Raw genomic sequence first — 20,380 nt, forward strand, 5'->3', positions numbered from 1 at the left:
CGATCGTCACGACTTTTAGCGTCAACTGTTTCTCGGCATTTACTCTAATCATAAATAGTAGAATATACGTTTTTCGTTATAACATGCAACATTAATAAAAAATTATTATAAATGTGTGTAACATATTTTCGCAAAACGGTATATACCGAGATATAAATATTTAAAATATAAACATAAAAATATATTTACATATACATCGTTTTTATCTAACATTCGCATACGAGTGAAAATATAGGTAAAAATATATGTGAAAATATCTATGACTATGAATATTTTTTCTTTACACCATTTTTGTCTTTTTTTCTTTTAATTTTTTTCTTTTGTTATGTATTTTTTCGTAATTTTTATAATTTTAAAGACTTTTTTCATTCATGAAATACATGCAATATGTAACGAGTATATACAGTTTGAAGCACACTGGATGGTAAATCTTCCTTGAGGAGGATGGGAGTGGCATTCTCACCGCTCTTTTGCCACCACGCATCTGCGGTATAAAAGCAACCTGCGTTGCAGCGCTTAGTTTCATTTCGGAGTAGCCGATTGTGAAACGCATTTTCAACGTGAGTACCACAATCTACATAGTAAAGAATCTACTTATACAAGAAAAAAGTAAATTTTATTTTCGATCAAATTTGTGTATTATGTGTATTTCATTGTTACTCAATTACAATTTGTCTCAATTGTCTTTTTAAACATTTTGTGCTTAAAGTGCGACGTATAATATACACATATTTCAGAGAGGAAAAGAAAAATATAAACGTAGAAAATTTTAACGTGTCGCGTCTCTTCACATAATATTTATTTATTTATTTTTTTATTCTACACATTTGTTCAAATTATCTATCAGAAATATTAATTTCACGATATATATTAATATCACGCAATACACACTACATGTAAAAATTTCTATATTTCTAAAAATAATTTCCATCACCCACACACGGTTCCGTCATTATATCGAGGTACAACTTTTTATTTTACGCAATAAAAACTTCTCCATAAATGTTGCTCCAATTTCACGACCTCGATTATTAAGGAGAGATTGGACCAACGCTCTTTGGACATATACCATAGCACACGAAACTCTCGCCAATAACTGGCATCTCATTCCTCTGCATTTTACACGATGACTATTTTATGTTGATGTAACATTTAAATTGCTTTATAATTTTTGTTTCTTGCGTGACGTGAAGCTGATAAATTATGTATAGAGTTGCGAAACTCTCTGTAAGATATTATATGCATCTATATATACATATATATATATATAATATACAGGGTGTCTCACAACTACCGCATTTCTTCTTAAAAACATATTCTTGAAATATTTTGAGATGAAAATCCTAATACAAAAATGTCGAGGCTATAATAGTTTTTGAATTATAATTGGTTAAAAATAATGTGTAATTTGAAAACTATTATAGCCTCGATATTTTCGTATTGGGATTTTCGTCTTAGAATGTTCAAAAGAATCCAGAAATAATAATAGAGGCTATAAAAGTAAAATGGTTTTTTACTTATAAGGATTTAAAGTTAGCTTATAATTAAAAAAATTATTGTAGTCTCGACATTTTCGTATTAGGATTTTCGTTTCAAAATTTCCTCAAGAATATGTCCTTAAGAGGAAATGCGATAGTTGTGAGACACCCTGTATATTTTATTTAGAGTCTTCACCTTTTGTGATCACCTACATATGTTTTCGAAGCCTTTGAATTTTATATTCTCGAATTGCGCGCGCGTTGATTACGTGATTTCAATAATCTTGTCCCTAATTTGTCTCCAGATGAAATTTCACACTATAGTCCTGGCCACATTACTTCTGGCGAGCATGATTGCCGCGTATCCACAGAAAGATGGGCAAATCTTCAGCAATGAGGCGATACGGCAAGCTCAGAATACCTATCTTATCCCGAAGGATGCGACTATACAAAAGGTTCAAGAGGGTATCGAATTGGCCGCTTACGAATCAATCCCCGGGGACCAAAGGATCAATCTCTTCGAGATCTTGGGCGAACATGTGCCACCCGAGGTGGTGAACAATCTTCAGACCCAAATCGATCAAATAGGTCGAAATTAAATTCTTCCTTCTCGCACAATCGTCGTTATCGTCATCATCGTGTCAAAAGTAATTTAAGTGCCTTCGTAGAAAAGTATTTGTAAATAAGTGATTCTCTTGTATCTTGCTTTTGTATTTCACAAAAATATTTTTACGTCTTGTAGAAAATTTCCACTTTTCGTAAATACATTGTATGAGAAATATTTTTATATGTACGTATCATTTTCTGCCTGCGATTACGTTTATGTATATTCATTTACAAATAGATTATTATCGATATAAAAATATCACAGTGTATTTTATAACAAAATACTTTGTATTTGTCTTTCATAATTTCATTGATCTTTCGATAGCTTCATAGGCTATTTAGCATTGAAATAAGTAGGCATTCCTCAAAATGCGCAGTTTGCAGATCGTGAAATTAATCATGTATTCGCGTAAAGATCTCTTAGTCTGAATTATGTATGCTGCTAGCGATATATCATAGAGAAAGTTGCAGAACTACTCATCGAAGAAGCATACTTTCACTTCTGTTTATCATGTTACTGAACGTGACTTTTCTATTCTGTCGTTTATTACATGACACAGCTAAATCGGAAATTTCAACATAATCAAGGCACGATAGGGTTATGAGATCATGTTTTCCGTTTTCTGCTTTGTTAATTTTATTGTCTTATTATTATAATACATATCTATATTGAGAACGGAAGGTCTCGATTCATACTTTTTGTGGAACTTTCACTTTCTTTTATATATACAGCTGTGCATACGTAAATGAGATAGATCTATCAGAAAAATCATTATATAACAATAATACACTTTGATCTTATCCTACTGGTTACAAAAGCTTAATAAAAAATAGTTACTGTAGTTAGTGTTTCTTATTTCATTTTTTTTTCTCAAATTTCTAAACTAATTTCTCGCAAATACATTGTACTCAGATCATATATTTTTCTAGAAATCTATAATACCATCACATAATAATGATGAATTTCTTTCATGAGTAAGTAGGGCTTTTAATAAAAACAAGTATTTTCATGTATCAACATTACATACATTTTGGAATATAAAAACCACAAATGACATTTGTACATTAATATTAAATAACTTAAGAACAGTTTTATTATGTTAAGATACAAATCTGAGAACTATGTAAATGAGTTTTCGGTAATTTTTGAGTCATTTCGGTTTTCTTCATTAAAAATTTCGAATTATTAATCTTTTTTCAGCGTACACGGGCTCGATGAGGAGAATTACAAATATATTTCTATCTTTCTGAGTAACCAAAGCATATAAAAAGTTATATAAGACATATTTTCTTAAATAATATTAAGTATTGTAATCATTAATCCAATAATTTAAAAAATATTTTGAAGTATATAGATTTCAAATTTTAGTAAGCACGAAGAAAAATTCAAGATCCAGATAATGCTATGTGAATCGCACTTATCATTAGTACATTATCTTGCATTTCTATTGTTTTTTTCATAATACTTAAACTCCACCTGAAATATTTATATCAATGCTGTTCTACGTTATGTTTCTTATCGGTACAAGTAAATTTGAGTATCTTTCACACATTCAAAAATATCACAATTCATGAAATTACTTTCTAATGCAACGCTTTTTGAACAAAAAGAGACACACATTCCAAGTTTATCTCATTAATTCATGTGTCTTTATATCTTATGTTAATGTGGAATGAGATACTTAATCTTAAAAACTACTTAATGTTAAATACGTAAGAATTAAAAAAAAAAAGAAAAGTTATATATCCTCCCTGATACTTTGTTGGAGAAATATAATAAAATTGAAATATAATACGCACACATACCTACATATTTTGACGTCGCAAAAAATCTTATGTTATGTGCATTTGAAACCACAAATATAAATATATGATTACAGAGAATATTGATATAAATTTTTTACTGTAAGTTGTGCAGCCGTATTGCTGTAAGTGAAAATTTTATGTACTATAGCAAGAACTAAATGTATACGAAAATAAAATATTCGAACGGCAAAAAATAATCATTAAAAATATAATGCTAATTCGTTTCTATTCTGTTTAATGCAAGAAAATGTACTATTCGTACAAATCGTTATAGCTTAAGAAAGTTTTATTTGGAATCACCACGGTATTTGCTGTAATTTCCTATGTGCTCTTGTATCGATGTGCAAATCTTCCCTCCGCATTTACTTCCTGTAAAAATTTAATAATTAAACATGTAACTAGGTACTTAAAATCAAGTGAGTTATGAACGCTTATTACCATTTATTAAATATTACTTACTTAGATCTCTTAGATCCTTTATAGTTTCTTTCTGAGCTCTGATCATGAGGACGTTTCTTACTGCTGGACGAAGAATGCGATGACTTACTTTTATCATGCTTATCGTGTCTATCACTCTTTTTGGGACTAAACAAACAAATTTCAATTATAATATCGTAAAAAATGTAAAACTTGTCAGTAATCACCTGTGTTTGGATGATTTGGAAGGAGACCCTTTCTTGTGTGAGCCCCCACTCCGTGATCGATCCGTTCTTTAATTATCAAGACTCGATATAATTTCACAAAAAAGAAATTTACTTTACATGAGAATATCTACTATTTGTAAACTATAAAGGATCATTTACCTATGTTTGTCCGATGATCGTTTATCCTTACTGGGTGAACTTTTACTCTTTGAATTTGTGGAACTCTTGTGCTTATGTCTTATATGAAACAAAGAATATCTAAAGTCAATATTTAATAAGAACATTAAAATATTCAATATATCTGTGTATACAATACCTATCTTTTGAAGGTGAAGGGGATTGTCTCCGGTTTGCTTTTTTCTTTTTACTAGAACTATAATCGTCACGATAACGATCGTCGCCTCTTTCTTTGTCCTCTTCGGCCGCTTCTCTTTCCAAATCTGACCAATCTTTTCCTGATTCCTCAGAACTGCCTAATTCTCCATCTAGGAAAAAAAAATTTTAATAATTTAATAAAAATTAAATAAATTAGAAAATACACAAAAAGCAAAAGTTTAAAAAGATAATATAATAATTTCGGATAAAGTACCTTCACTATCACTGTCTTCAGAAGCTTCAGAATATTCAGAATCATCATCAGATTCTTCCTCACTCTCCATATCGGATGGCTGTAAATAGATTAAATATAAATAAAATATATGTATCACTTTTACACATTAATAAAATTTTCTTTGTTTAAATTTCGAACCTCATACGCATCATCTTCTTCCTCTTCTTCATCTTCGACTTCTTCATTTTCAGCATCACTTTCTGGATCCAAGAATGTCCATCCTCCGCTATCAAAGAATCCTTCAGGATCATCTGTTATAGTTTTCATGATTTTCGTCCAATTCAAAGACTGGACACCTTCTGAATATCGAATATCGCACGAACTAAACAACAAATTATAAATTTAATAATTATATAAATTTTATTGTCTACTATAAAGGACAATAAAGTTAATAAGATTAACTTTAATAAGGTCAACTTTACATTAAATAATAATGTCACTTACTTTAACCATTCCTTGACATGATCCAACATATTCATAGGAACGGCATTTACCATCGCTACCTTTCGATGATAATCTTTGAAAACAAAAATCATGTCGAAGTTCTTTAGATGAAATTGTACTCTTTCAAAATGTACCAATTCAACATCTTCCAAGGTAATGACAAATGGAGGCTAAACCCAAACATATTATTAATGTAATATTCTCTTTGCCTTAAAATATTAATTTTGTTTCATCGCAGTGTATTACCCATTCTGTGAGATTAACCAAACATCCACTAGTTGGTTGAAGTAAGACAGTACTCCTGTATGGTGCACCAGGAAATCCCAAGTCCCGAAATGGTGTATCAAATTCTATCTCTTGTTTTGTCATTCCTTCAACCTTTATACGGCACAGACATGTAGCATTACACAATAGAAATAAACGTAAAATTAATAAGCATAATTTAGTAAAATCAAATTTATACACACTTTTTCGCAGAAACTTTTAAAAGCAGTTTTTAATTTATGTCTCAGTTCTCGTTCTGATTGTTCGGCTGCAAGATCGTCACGATCATGCATATGCTGATGTTTACCTAAATCTGTAGTAATTTCTCCAACTTCAGTATAAAACTGCACGTCCACATGTTTCTTTTTACCAAACATAATAGCATGCTAAAAAAGCACAAATATTTATAAATATATATATATTGATATACATAACAATATTCATTCATTAAAAATTAATATCATTCTTACATATTTAAAAAAATATTTGTTTAAGATAAAAATATGATACATACTTTTAGATGGAAATGAAGCAGTATAATCATTTCACCATCGCACGGTTGGAAGAAAGCATTTTTAATGTTATTATAAAGAATGTCTACTTTATCACCGCGTACGGAAGTATAGCGGAATCCATTTGTGTGCGCTTCTAAACCACCAGTCATTCTTTTTGTAACAATATTTGGTCGAATATATAAATCTTTCAATTTTGGATTGCCTTTATTTTGTGATAATATTAAAGTATCTTGTTTTACAAGATCTTCTTTTTCCCTCTCTTCCGCTTCCCTATTTTTGAACTTCTTTTGCACTTCCTTAATCAGCCTAAACGCTGTATTCAAATTTGAAGATGGTGCAGAGATCTCGCCGGGTTCTTTGGTATTTGTGCTTCGATATGTTACTTCTTTAACAAACGTTGCATCAGGTTGAGGGTAAGATCCACCTTCATTTCGTCCCATAGTTGCACCAGGATGAAAGAAGTTTATTCTAAGATACGTATAATCTCCTTCTACTGATTGTGAAATGTTCTTAATTGTTGATATGTGGAAAGGTACTGGAATACCAGCAATAGGTAAAATTACAGTTTCATACTTCTTATCCACATACAACTTCAACTCTTTGACTTCCGGCTCACGTGGCATGTGACTCAAGCTTTTATAAGATACTGTTGATTTACGTATCTTTTCCTGTTCCTTACCACCAGACTGCTGAGCCAATCGAGCTTTAGCAATTTCATTTAATTGTTGAGCTAATTCTTTTTGATGTTGCTTTCTCTTCTCTTCTGAACTATGCTCTGTTCTCAATTTAGATTCTATTACAGCAGTTCTTTTTCCACGTCCTAAGATCTCTGGCTTTGGCTCATTTTCTTTTCCACTTCCCTCTTCTTCTTCATCTTCGTCATCTTTCACATATATACCTATGTTTTTCACCTTCTTCTTCGATGGTGTTAAATTAGAAGCGGGTTGTCCTTCATTCACTATAACTGTATCGCCTATGAAAAGGGCGTACATTTTACCTTCTTTGTCAGTTGCGTCTGGATTGGTAAGATTTGAGAGACCAACGTTAACATTAAATACCATGCCCTTCTTAGCTATTGCATGAATTTTCGGACCCAATAGTAAAGAACTTTCTTTGAATTCAATACCCATAGCAAATCCAAAATTCTTGGTTAAATGATTTAACATTTCTGGTTTCTCATCTTTTACAAATTTAATACCAGCTTCATATACTTCACTTATTTTTGTTCCTGCAACTAACTTTTTTAAGATCTCTTCTTCTAGTTGTAACAAAAAATTATAATTGTCCTATAATAAAATGTATTATAAATTAGACTGAAATCTAATTTCAGTGATATACGCGCGCGAATACATATTTTTTTTCCTACATACCTCAATTATATTTGTGGGGTTAACTAACAGAGTTCTTACTATGTTTGAACAATAATTTTTGTAACGTGCCCCCAATGAGCAAACAATAACACCAAAATGGAGAGTAGTATTTTTATCGCTAACAGCACTGAATTTAAGCGAATAATTTCCACCACTTTGTATAATTGCAGGGTAACACATATCTACCTGCGTAATATCTACTCCAGTTACATACTTCTTATTTGTGATAGCTGTATCTACACTTTCTGCTAGCTTTGAATGTTTAACTTTCTGAAATTGAAATACATAATTGTAATGTTTTTATCTACATTCCATTTTCCTTTCCATATATGGTTAAAATCTCATATAGAATTGAAGAAAATATACCTTGTCCGAATCTATAATTTCCATTATCTGATCTTTAAGATACTTGGTAAAAACATCCACTGATATCAGACATGCTTTCTTTATAGTAATTATCTCACTATCTTCTTTTGGACACATAACATAAGCAGCTGCAGCACTTATGTCAATCTATATGAATTACACAAATATAAAGAAATACTTTTTCAACTTATACATATATTCGAGTAGACAAATTTTTTGTGATTTGTATCTACTTACAGTATCAAAAGATTCGTTCTTTAAAGTAGCTCTCCATGCATCCATAAAAGCACCTGGGTAATTTTCTTTAGAAAACACTCCCAAAGTTTTACCTTTTTTACTTTGCTTTATCACTTCAATGAGTTTTGCAAAATTTGCCTTGTCTTCATCACTCTATAAAAAGATATTCAAATATTGCTCAGCATTCTATCAATGCATATTTAATAATAAAATTATTATTACACAAATTATGCAATATACATACTCTGTCTCTGACAAACAATTTCACAGCTGGTACTCCTGTATCTTCATTCTGATTTTCCACCTTTCTTAAAAATTCAATTTTCTTTTTACTGGCCAAGAAATTGATAGACTCTTCAGTCAATATCATTATAGTATCCGTGAGTTCGTAACTAAACAGCCATGTCTAAAACAAAGCATACATAGAAACTATCAATTTATTTCTTAATAAAAAAAAATTTTATCTTATCTATTAAGCATTTGCAATAAATTAATTTTCATTGATATGTATCTTTAATAAACATAATATAATGAAACTTAATATAAATGTAACACGTAGAAAATTAATTCCTAGAAATACAAGATATATTTTATGTAATTTTTTAAAAATAAATAATCTAAGATGTTATATAAAAGATACAAAAGGTATTATAAAAATAAAAATTTTCAGCTTAAAATCTTTTGTTCACTATGCTAGAAATCATTCTGATATCTCATTGGTCGAATTGTTCTAATGTCATTTGTTATTTCTTTCTTTCTCTGTCCAAGATCTTAGAGCAATTTCTAACATGATCTACGTAGAACTGAAGAAAAATTGATACAATCTTATCTTTTGATTATATACTTGTAACAGAGTCCTTAAGAAAAATTTCTAATTCTAAAACACATGTACCTGCAATGCTATGGACTTGCTGTAAACGATATCTTCATCGGTGCCAACGGCAGAAACGAGACAATCCATTTTACTGAAACTGTCATCTGAGCCGATCTCCCCATCCTATAAAAATAAAAGATTGTATAATAATACGCAACAGTTTTGCTCACTGGGATCAAGAAGCATGCAATTTCCGGCACGCTTACCTTCCATGCGGCATACAGGCGCTTCATGCGCCGAAAAAACATATCCTTGTCGAGAGAAACGTTTGCCATGGTTTGGCGTTTGGATTTTTACTCACGCGGCTGGGGTTCTTCTTGTTCTAACACGAAATTATAATCAACGCTTACGTCGTAAGTGGGCGAGGGAACAAAACATTCAGAAGACGCGTATGTACCTTCGGCGTTATCACATCTTCCGTTTCGGTTCCTTGTTATTTGCGCCAATTTGCGCGCCGGTATACAGACCGACTCCTATTTCGTGAATTCAACCGATGGAGTAACGAAGATCGACCTGATCGACCGTAAGCTCATGCGACTACAGGCGCGGAGATGGCGGGATTTATAACCAAACATGCAACATGCGACGCTGTGATGCCGCGAATCGTGACGCCTCGCTCACGAAACGCATCCCGCGATCCGCGCAGTTCTATCGTGAAAGCGGGGCGTTGATTGGCTAGAACAGAGACAAACCTGACAGAGGCCACATAACCATTGACAAGATAGCAACAAATTGAATATTTCTGATTTATTGTCTACATTATTTGGGAATTTAAACATTTGGGTAACAGTATTTTTCTTGTTATTAACAAATTTTATCATACGTCAAGTTAGCAGACAGCGATTTTATTCAAATAGTGTTTTATGAATGGAATCGATTAGAAATCATTTGGGGAAGACGTCTTCATAAGCCGGTATTCACAGTCGATTCTTATTTCAAGACCATCGTAAGTAATATCTTAAGATGCTAATATGGCTCTCTGATTGGTTCGTGATTTCTTAAGGCGTCGTCTACAATATGCGAAGTAAGCTTGGTTTAAGAAGTAAGAGTAAGAAGTTGACCAATCACAGTCGAATGTGAGAAGAATAAATAATTGACTGTGATTGATCAATTTCTTACTCTTACTTCTTAAACCAAGCTTACTTCGCATATTGTAAACGACGCCTTATGCCTAATGCCTAATTCACACTGGACGCAGCAAGCGTCAAGCAGCGAAGCAGCAACCAATCAGTGAGGCGATATTTACAGTGGCGTAAATAATACCGCCTTGCTGGTTGGTTGTTGCTCTGTTTGACGCTAGAGGCCTAGGCCTCTAGTACGGAATCCATAGACGTTGCTCAAGACTCGAGATAGTTTAAGCTAGTGCTTGAACCAATCAGAGAGCCGTATTAGCATCTTAAAGACCTTGCTTGAGATTAAGGCCGGTATTCATAGTCGGTTCTTATTTCAAGACCGTCTTAAGTAATGTCTTAAACGCTAATGTGGCTTTCTTAGGGGCTCCGCACAATAAAAGGAACAGGGAACAGAGAACAGAGAATAAGAATTTCAACCTATCAAATTATGTATTGTGGAATACACAGTTTTTGATAGGTTGAAATTCTTATTCTCTGTTCTCTGTTCCCTGTTCCTTTTATTGTGTGGAGCCCCTTAGGGCTATTGTCACCAAGCTTCGATTAACTTAGGTCGATATTCATAGTCAGATCTTATATTCAAGACCGTCTTAAGTACAATCTTAAGAAATCACGAACCAATCAGAGGACCGTATTAGCATCTTAAGACATTACTTAAAATATCATAGTCTTGAAATAAGTACGGACTATGAATACCGCCCTTAGTCGACCTAGTAACTTTGCAGGCTTCCAACTTAAGCTGATGTCGGAGAATTAATGGGAGCTGAATTAATTCTCAGACATCAGTTTAAGTTGGAAGCCTGCAAAGTTACTAGGCCGACTAAGGCCGTGTTCGTATATTACTGCCAGTTGTTAGTACAGTATAGTATACGTAACGGAAACTATAGATTTTCAGTATTGGCAGTAAACTGGCAGTAATATACGAACATGGCCATAAATTAATCGAAGCTTGGTGACAATGGCCCTTATTGGTTCATAACACCTTAAGGCTGAACTTGAGACGATCTTGAATATAAGAACTGACTATGAATATTAGTCTAAGAATGGGCTATGGATTCCGGTTTTATTATTGTTGATCCGGGGTTAGTGTCTTAAGACATTACTTAAGAAGGTCTTGAAATAAGAACTGACTATTGCCTAGTTTACATCGTGCACTTGATACGGATACTAACTAGTACCTTTCTATTGAATTACCTTAATTTCGGCGAAACGTGTAAACATATACATGATATGTGTATTTAATTAATCATTTTGATGTATATTCTACCAATTTAGTACATCATTCTTTAAATACATTACTGAAATTAAAATAATTTAATAGAAAGTTACTAGCTTATACGCGTATCAAGTGCTCGGTGTAAAAGGGGTCAATAGGTCTGTTCGCGTTGCTTGCACTTTTGGCACTCGGCATCTTCGCTTTCTCTCTTTTCAAGGCCAAATATATATCTATCTCATTTTAAGTGCAAAAATATTTGGGGATTTCATGCAACGCGAACAGACCTAATGCGTAGTCTGATTCCGGGCTAATGCCTGGTTTATGCTTCGGTCTTAATCCTAAAATCCTAAAATTTAGCCAATGGAATACAGATTTCAGTTAGAACCAGTTAAAACTGGCAGCCCTATTGGCTGAATTTTAGAATTTTAGAGTTAAGACCGAAGCATAAACCAGGCATAAAAAGGGGTCAAAGTGCAAAAAGTGCAAACAACACATAAATACGAACGGACCTACCGTTTCTTGTATATGCTTGATCTCTTTCTACTACGCACACACACATACACACATATATGTACTCATATACATGCGTCCCACATATGTCATATATATACGCATTAATCACGTATATACACACGAATAAATACACACAACACACGTGTGCAACCGCGTTTTTTTCTAGCCACCAAATGTCTCGCGTAATCGAAATGTTAAGGGCCGATTAGAACCTTCGTTCCACAACAAAACTCGTAAAATACGATTGTCTTATGTGCACTATTTAGCTTTCATTTCATGCACATACGTATGTATATGTGTGTATATGCATATATACATATGCTGCACCTGAATAGATCTCGCATATATATGCGCATATATTTTTGTAAGTCCTGCTCACGGAATCGCGGAATGCTTTTATCCAGGATTGATTGAACGTCGTTGCCTCGTGCGTCCAATTACTCCGATTGCTAATCTCGCCGATCCGACCGTTTACCTTATAGAGGTACGTTGGTAAGAATTGGTAAGAATGGGAGAAGCGGAGTCGTGGAAAGTGGTAAATTAGAAATTGTCGGCAGGGCGTCGTAAGAGGTTGCAATTTCGTGTGAGGAAATGTGTGATAACTGTTGCTTTGCCGCATCAATATGATATTACACATCCACTTGGAGTGGACTGTGCTTGGATCGACACAATTATGAAAAGAAGCTTGTGCACGTCTCGCCCGAGAGTCCAATGCTATTCTGAGGGAAGTGCGGCTCCCGGGCTCGTATGTACGCTTGGAACAATTTATCAAATCCTGTCTACAGGGTTTTACGGCAATTGCAAGTAAAACGTGTCGCTTGTATCATGAATGTGAGTAAATTTATATTTTTTATATTTAGTAGGATTATAATTCGCCGTATCTCAAATCAAATTATGCGGAGTATTTCACTGTGACTGTAATTATATGTCTGGTTGAGGAATGATTTTGCATGTTGACAATGCAATGATATATATTTCTTAATGATATCATTTATATACACTGCTCCAATAATCTTATATATGTATTTTCTAAATTTATAGTAATTATATGTAAATACATAAATGTATCTGTCAATATCAATGTACTAGTCCTGGAAAAATTTGCAGAATCCAATTACGCGATAGTAGTTAATCACAATCTTACTCTCTCCTTTTTGTATAAACTATTTTCAGAATATTCCTGTTTTCTCTACATTATTCTGGCAATTTGATTATGTAACTCATGCTGGATTATTGACCTAAAATCTTGGTAAACTTGCTTGTAATGACATCTCTGGAATGTAATTATATTTTCGAATCTATTTGTGGTTTGAAATACTAATTAACATATTGTTTTTAACTTATAAAAAAGAAATGTATTAAATATATAACTTATGTTGATTTAAATATTAATAAACTTGTTTTTTAATTATATTTCTGAAATGTATCTATTATACTTTCATATTTGTGTTTTTGAAGTACTAATTAACACAAGACTTGTTTTTCCAAAAAAAATCTTTCTTTTTAGCTGTACTTTCCTATACTTCAATTATCACATACATAGATTTATGAAAAAATAGAAGAATAATGTAGACAAAAATGTATGAAGGAAATTTTGTAAAAAATAATTTTATAAAGCAGCTAAAAGACAGATTTTCCTTATGATATATATGTATATTAACAAAATTTTATTTATTTGTGTCTAAAAATATATTTTGAATAATTTAAATGCAAGAATCAGCTGCACCCTTACAATTCTTTATTACTAATAATCAGCATATTTAGTATATTTTAATGGAATGATATATAATATCTTATATACTTGTAAATGTATTGCTGAAACATATATATAAAATTACTGTATGCTGTTTTATTTATTTCAATTTAATTATATAGATACTAATTTCTAACCTTATAATTAAACGTTTGTATTACTTTGGAGTATAACAATTTCAACGTAATATTAATTTCGTCTTTATAAATATGTTTGTAAAATATATAGACAAATTATATTAATTTTATAAAATGAAAAGACCAAATATATACATATATATATGTATATATAAGATTTTTCACAAACTTTATATGTACTGATTAGAACATATTAAATATAATAATTGTTAACGAATTATTATGTAAATTTTTTGTTAAAATATTGGTATATAATGCTCCATTTAATTCTCAAAGGTGGTCAGCATAGCAGAGAGGTGGTGTCGAGAAGGTGGTTGACACGCCTTCATATATTTGAGATGATTGAAAGTGTATCACGCAGAGCGCTGAGTGGCTCCAGTGGGAGCTACCACGTTCGTGGTGCTGAATTAGCAAGGAATCGCAGACTAAAATCTTTATCAGCCACTGTTACTTTCCTAGATGATACACAGCATACATTTCAATTAGATGTAAGTCTATAACGTTCTTTCATAGATAACAATTAAATGTGTGCAACAATAAAAATAAATATATATTAATAAATAAATATATATTATAGAAACGAGCAAAAGGACAAGTTCTATTAGATTTGGTGTTTCAACATTTAGAACTTATTGAAAAGGATTATTTTGGTTTACAATATGCTGAAAATGGAGTTAGCACAACTATTCCTATATCTGATATAATGGTAACATATCTTAAAAAGAATTATTTTATTACATACCTGGTCTTTTTTAAAATATTATTTAAAATATATAAATTTTATGTATTAGTGTAAATAAAATATTAAAAAATTATTAACCTTTAATATATAAATATTTCTAGAGGTGGCTGGATCCCTCTAAACCTGTGAAAAAGCAGATAAGAAGTAAGGGTAAAGATCCTACATCTTTAACAAAATATTTATAATTATATGAAAACTAAATATATTTTTCTGGTTAATTATCTACATGTGTTATATAGCAAATATATAATATATATTTGTTTGTTTTAGGTGGACATTTCTTTTTTAGAGTAAAATTTTATGTATCCGACCCTAGTAAACTACAAGAAGAATATACCAGATATCAGTTTTATTTACAAATACGTAGAGATATTCTTCAAGGAAAACTCCAATTGCCTCCTAGTACAGCTTGTTTAATTGCTAGTTATACAGTTCAGTGTAAGTATATGAAAAATAATGGAATAAATTTAAATAATTTTAATCTTGAATACAAATTAATAAAACGAGTTAATACATTGAATTTTGGTATGTCGCATAGCGGAATTAGGAGATTATCATCCAGAGGAACATGGACCAGGCTATCTTTCACAATTGCAATTGATACCTGGACAAACAGAAGAAATGGAAAAGAAGATATCAGAGCTACATAAACTGCACAAGTTTGTACATTTTTATATCTAATATCTAGTAAATCTTGTAATTTGCTTTAATATAAAATCTTTTTTTATTCATAGGGGACAATTGCCAGCTGATGCAGAATTTAATTTTTTAGATCATGCAAAACGTTTAGATATGTATGGGGTGGAATTACACAAAGCAAGGGTATAGAATATATTATAGATTGAAAAGTACTTTTTAAAAATAAAATTAACGTATATATTTTGTTTGTCTTTCAGGATTCAACAAATAAAGAAATACAATTAGGTGTTACATCGATTGGTCTGGTTGTATTTCAGAATGGCATAAAAATCAATGTATTTTCATGGTCAAAAATAGTTAAGATCTCTTTTAAAAGAAAACAATTTTTTATACAACTTCGACGAGAACAAGTGAGTTTTATTATTCATTAATTTAATGAATAATATGATTTTCTTTTGTCACTTTTGCAAATTAACTAATTTATGTTGCAGTCTGAAAACTATGATACGTTATTAGGTTTTAACATGCAAACTTATCGTAGTTCTAAAAATCTATGGAAAGCTTGTGTTGAGCACCATACCTTCTTTAGACTTCACAGCCCGAAAATGCGACCAAAACGATTTCCTCTTACTTTGAGTAGTAGATTTACATATTCAGGACGGACAGAATTTCAAACAGTTGAAGATGGAAAGCATAGAGCACGTGTGGAAAGGACATTTATACGGTAATTATGACAATTTATAGTAGTTGAATTACAAAATTAATATTTTGTAAAGATCCTTTTCAGAACATTTTTAATACTTAGGTCACCTAGTAAAAAAATTGCTCATACTATTACAACTGCATCTGTTACTGACGACAAAGGAAAATTGGTAATACCTGCTGGGAGACCTTCACGATCTTATGACAATAAGGTTCAATCTCTCGGTGCTCGTGAACCTCGTCAAGCATGGGGTGAAGGAAATCCAAGTGACGAGTTAGTTACATATAATAATAATATTTATATATATATATTTATAATCTCGAAGAAGATATTCCACGGTTACACATAACTATAAGCCAATCATGCCAATCAGAATTTAGGCTGCGCGCTGGTTGATGAAGTCAAGTTGAAAGTCGACCGAAATCTGCAACTAAATCTCAGCTCTGTGCTAAAACAAATAACTTTTTCCTTTAGCAAAATTGCATCCGACAAGTAGTTTTTGCAGGAGAGCACTTTGAAGTTATACGAGTAAACGCAAAAATTATTTGTCGAATGTAATTTTATTACAGGAAAAAGTTGTTTATTTTAGCACAAAAAACAACTTTTTCCTTTAGCAAAATTGCGTCTGATAAGTTTTTACAGGAGAGCAGGTTGAAGTTAACAAATAAGTGCAAAAATTATTTATCGGACGCAATTTTGCTAAAGGCAAAAGTTGTTTATTTTTTCATAAAGTAACATAAAGTATCATGTCCTGTACTCTGATTCCTCGAATTTCGGATCACCCTGTATATATACATATATATTTATATACTATATGTGTATGTATGTATAATTTATTACAAAATTTATATTGAAAAAATTATTTTGTAATGTCTGCAATTTTTTACATTACATTAAGTTAGAATAGGATCATTTATATGAATACATTAATTAACAAGGAAATACTCACATATGTATTTCACGGATTTTGATTAGCTTTTGCATGGTATTCTGAGGCACTAAAAAATAATCCCTATAAAGCAATAAATTGCATCTCTGCATATTTTTCGAGAAAATTGTGATTTTAGGTCATGGTGGATCGCTTTCAGACCTGGGAGAATCGATAGATATTTAAAAAACAATTTTTATGTGTATATATTAGGTTCGAAAATTGATAGTTTTAGAGAAAATTGGCATTCTTTAATTTCAATCGAAGCTTAAAATATCTCGCGAACAGTTGCTATTCGTAAAGCGGTAAGAGTCGGCGCAGATGGTATAGTGTTACGGATCCTATATTCGGCTTATATACTTATATTATACATTCGTGTCCGCCAGAGATGTATTTTTCTGATTTTAAATAATTTCAAATATTTCATTTACGTTTAAATGAAAAGTAAAAAGGTTTGAAAGCAATTTTGTCCTGATCTAAATTTATGATTTTCTCGAAAAATCATCGCAGAGGTGCAATTTACTATTTTACAGGGATTATTCTTTGGTGCTCCAGAATAACTACGCTGATCAAAATCCGTGAAATACATGTGTGAGTCTTTCCTTGTAAGTAAGAGAAATACCAATTATTATCATCAAAATTGGATGTTGAAATAATACATCTATATATATTTTAACATTACGATTTGTATTTTTACATTGTGATTTGTACAATTGTTTTGGAATATGTAATTTTTTATGTTATGATTTATTAACTATATAGTTAACGTTTATTTTTATTTAGCATTTTTAGTTTTATTTATCTCCTCTTATAGTGAGGGTGGTTTTTTATCTTTGAGGGAAGAAATAACAGGAAGCTATACACGAGGTGGAGCATTTTCACCAGCGTTAGGATCTCGAGTGTTCAGTTATGCAGACGATGATACAACTGCTGAAAGAAATATTTATGATTTGCCAGATTATAGCGAACCTACTAGTTCACCAGCTCCACAAGTACGTATATCTATCGAAAATACATGTAATAACTAACAAGTAAAAGTAAAGATATTCAATAAATAATATTTATTAAATATATTTTCTATTATTTTAGATATTAGAAGACGGTTTAGTAACCATATCTTTAACGCCAGATGAACAAGGTCGTTTTGGTTTTAATGTAAAAGGTGGATTAGATTTGGATATGCCAATCTTAGTATCACGAGTAGCACCAAATACACCCGCTGATCGTTGTTATCCAAAATTGAATGAAGGAGATCAAGTATTTAATCATTTAATGAATGCTTTTATTCGTATCAATAGTCAATGTAATATTTCTTTTTCGTAAAATACAATTTCTTTTTATACAGGTTGTTTATATTAATGGAATCGATGTGAGTGGTTTATTGCATGAACGCGTAGTAAATTTAATACGGCAATCACGCGATCGTGGATCTGGTGAACTTACTTTAACTGTTAGACCTAATGCTCTATATAATGCATTGGCTGGCACTGACGAGACGTCCGAAGAAGAACCGCCTTATAGGTATATAACTCCAAGTCATAGATGTTTTTCTATATAATTCTATATTGAACTATATTAAATCTAATTTATTATAATGAATTGTTAGGTATGTACCTGATGCGCCTCATGCAGCTATTGGATCTGATGCACTGGCTCAATCTATGTTACTGCTTGCGGACGGTCTAGCAAGCGGTGCTCTTATCGCGCAATATGAACAGTTATATAGAAAAAATCCGGAACTTACGTCACTTGAATCGAAAAAACCGGAAAATCAATCAAAAAATCGCTATCGAGATATTTCGCCGTGTAAGTTAAAGTTTTTTCTATAACAAATAGTTATTAAAAAGATCCATTCAAGATAAAATAGCTGTTGAAATAATTTGTGCATAAAATGTATATATATTTTTATAGATGATGTTACTCGAGTAATTTTGATGAGATCTGCGAATGGAGATTACATCAATGCCAATTACGTGAACATGGAAATACCAGGTTCAGGCATTATTAATAGGTATATTGCTACACAGGGTCCCTTGTCTTCCACCGTTGCCGACTTTTGGCAAATGGTTTTAGAAGCGGGTAGTACACTTGTCGTAATGCTCACAACCCTAGTTGAACGAGGTCGTGCAAAATGTCATCAATATTGGCCGGCATATAACGAGACTCTCACATTAAGGAATCTCACACTTACATCGACTGCAGAAAATCTCGAAGATACATTTATTTTTAGAGAATTCATACTTCGCGATGTTAATGTGAGTAAAGTTTCTCTCTGATATTATCACAATTTATTGCACTACTTAGTATATGTATAAAATAATGCTTTTTTCACATATTTCTTTGCAGACTGGAGAAGAAAGAGATATAACACATATGCAGTATTGCAGCTGGCCCGATCACGGAGTGCCTAGTGATTGGCGACAATTTACTATGTTTACAGAACGTGTTAGAGCAGCTCGTACTGGAATAGTCGAACCTGCGGTTGTGCATTGTTCTGCTGGAATAGGACGAACTGGTGTATTAGTTTTAATGGAAACTGCATTGTGTCTAATTGAAGCTAATCAACCAGTGTATCCATTAGATATTGTACGCTCTATGAGAGATCAAAGAGCAATGATGATACAGAATGCTGTAAGTCTTATTCTTTGTTACTACTTCATATCTATTTAGAGAATATAACATATAGTTCTATTTATGTGATATTTCTTTCAGAGTCAATATAGATTTGTGTGTGAAGCAGTCCATAAAGCCTATAGCGAAGGAATAGCCAAGCCACTTCCAGAGTTTAGTAGATGAAAATAAAAATCCACATGATGGGCAGCGCGCGCGCGTTTTGTAATTATACCATTTCTTCTTTCACATCTTGCATCAAGCCTCATGCCATTAGAAAGTAGTTTTATATTTTGACAATAACGCGTATAATATATATATTTAATATAGCATATCCTAATAAAAAAGAGCAGATATGTACTACGTAAAGTATAACCTTACTATACATAACTGACGTCCAGTTCTCATTTATTACTGTAAAATTTCTATTTCTTTTTAATTTTCTTATACAGAAGGTCTATTTAGTATTTTAGTGATTTATTTTATTTCTTTTTATGCAAAACACCATTTTGTACAAAATGTGATTATATTTTTTATCGCGAGAATATTAATCCTTTATAATAATTGAAAATATTCCTATAAGATACATATTTAGAAAGCCCCAAAAGAATAATATGTACTATGATATATTATTACTAAATTTGTAATATAAAAAATAGATTTAATTATATATATATATATATTATATATAACAAAAGTTGTAAGATATGGTATATATCTACGAAAATTTAATTGTAGGTTAAATAAATCATAATTAATTTAAAAATTAATATATATATCTGCATATATCATCTA

The 20,380-nt window shown here is 31.6% G+C and overlaps 4 protein-coding genes and 1 pseudogene across 10 annotated transcripts in view; 3 read left to right on the top strand and 2 right to left on the bottom strand.

Annotated features, from left to right (window-relative positions):
• The window catches only part of LOC108731706 (allantoinase, mitochondrial), an 8,012-nt gene extending 7,534 nt beyond the window's left edge, over window positions 1–478 (top strand). The window contains exon 11 of the mRNA XM_018462178.1: window positions 407–478. Within this exon, the coding sequence (XP_018317680.1) occupies window positions 407–439 (33 nt within the window). The 3' untranslated portion in view covers window positions 440–478. The remainder of the gene's footprint in view (window positions 1–406) is intronic.
• The window catches only part of LOC108731708 (uncharacterized), a 1,546-nt pseudogene extending 347 nt beyond the window's left edge, over window positions 1–1,199 (bottom strand).
• On the top strand, window positions 473–2,912 carry LOC108731707 (uncharacterized). The gene is made up of 2 exons (XM_018462179.1): window positions 473–560; window positions 1,784–2,912. The coding sequence occupies exon 2, from the start codon at window positions 1,784–1,786 to the stop codon at window positions 2,075–2,077; it is 294 nt and encodes a 97-aa protein (XP_018317681.1). The 5' UTR covers window positions 473–560; the 3' UTR covers window positions 2,078–2,912.
• Window positions 2,913–4,053: 1,141 nt separating this feature from the next.
• dre4 (SPT16 homolog, facilitates chromatin remodeling subunit dre4) lies at window positions 4,054–9,844 on the bottom strand. Of its 3 annotated transcripts, XM_018462175.1 has the most exons (18): window positions 9,612–9,844; window positions 9,421–9,536; window positions 9,233–9,337; window positions 8,585–8,746; window positions 8,341–8,493; window positions 8,104–8,250; window positions 7,738–8,007; window positions 6,367–7,653; window positions 6,056–6,238; window positions 5,835–5,966; window positions 5,589–5,758; window positions 5,283–5,466; window positions 5,124–5,202; window positions 4,851–5,019; window positions 4,694–4,771; window positions 4,535–4,600; window positions 4,350–4,475; window positions 4,054–4,259 (listed from the first exon to the last, which is right to left on the bottom strand). In XM_018462175.1, exons 2-18 carry the CDS (start codon window positions 9,487–9,489, stop codon window positions 4,253–4,255), a joined length of 3,387 nt encoding a protein of 1,128 aa, XP_018317677.1. In that variant the 5' UTR covers window positions 9,490–9,536; window positions 9,612–9,844; the 3' UTR covers window positions 4,054–4,252. The 3 variants fall into 3 exon arrangements, with proteins under 3 accessions (XP_018317677.1, XP_018317676.1, XP_018317678.1); XM_018462174.1 differs by having other exon boundaries at window positions 9,421–9,844; XM_018462176.1 differs by lacking the exon at window positions 4,535–4,600 and having other exon boundaries at window positions 9,421–9,844.
• Window positions 9,845–12,437: 2,593 nt separating this feature from the next.
• Ptpmeg (protein tyrosine phosphatase Meg) lies at window positions 12,438–19,977 on the top strand. Of its 5 annotated transcripts, XM_018461926.1 has the most exons (18): window positions 12,438–12,557; window positions 12,631–12,904; window positions 14,240–14,451; window positions 14,541–14,669; window positions 14,807–14,849; window positions 14,976–15,143; window positions 15,244–15,364; window positions 15,440–15,527; window positions 15,602–15,754; window positions 15,836–16,068; window positions 16,150–16,320; window positions 17,790–17,967; window positions 18,065–18,232; window positions 18,321–18,496; window positions 18,582–18,781; window positions 18,887–19,230; window positions 19,322–19,606; window positions 19,688–19,977. In XM_018461926.1, exons 3-18 carry the CDS (start codon window positions 14,302–14,304, stop codon window positions 19,769–19,771), a joined length of 2,691 nt encoding a protein of 896 aa, XP_018317428.1. In that variant the 5' UTR covers window positions 12,438–12,557; window positions 12,631–12,904; window positions 14,240–14,301; the 3' UTR covers window positions 19,772–19,977. The 5 variants fall into 5 exon arrangements, with proteins under 5 accessions (XP_018317428.1, XP_018317429.1, XP_018317426.1 ...); XM_018461927.1 differs by having other exon boundaries at window positions 12,438–12,904; XM_018461924.1 differs by lacking the exons at window positions 12,438–12,557; window positions 12,631–12,904 and adding an exon at window positions 13,288–13,353.
• The last annotated feature ends 403 nt before the right edge of the window (window positions 19,978–20,380 follow it).

The sequence above is a fragment of the Mycetomoellerius zeteki genome, unplaced genomic scaffold (genome assembly GCF_001594055.1).
Source record: "Mycetomoellerius zeteki isolate Tzet28-1 unplaced genomic scaffold, Tzet1.0 scaffold135, whole genome shotgun sequence".
Classification (NCBI taxonomy): domain Eukaryota; kingdom Metazoa; phylum Arthropoda; class Insecta; order Hymenoptera; family Formicidae; genus Mycetomoellerius; species Mycetomoellerius zeteki.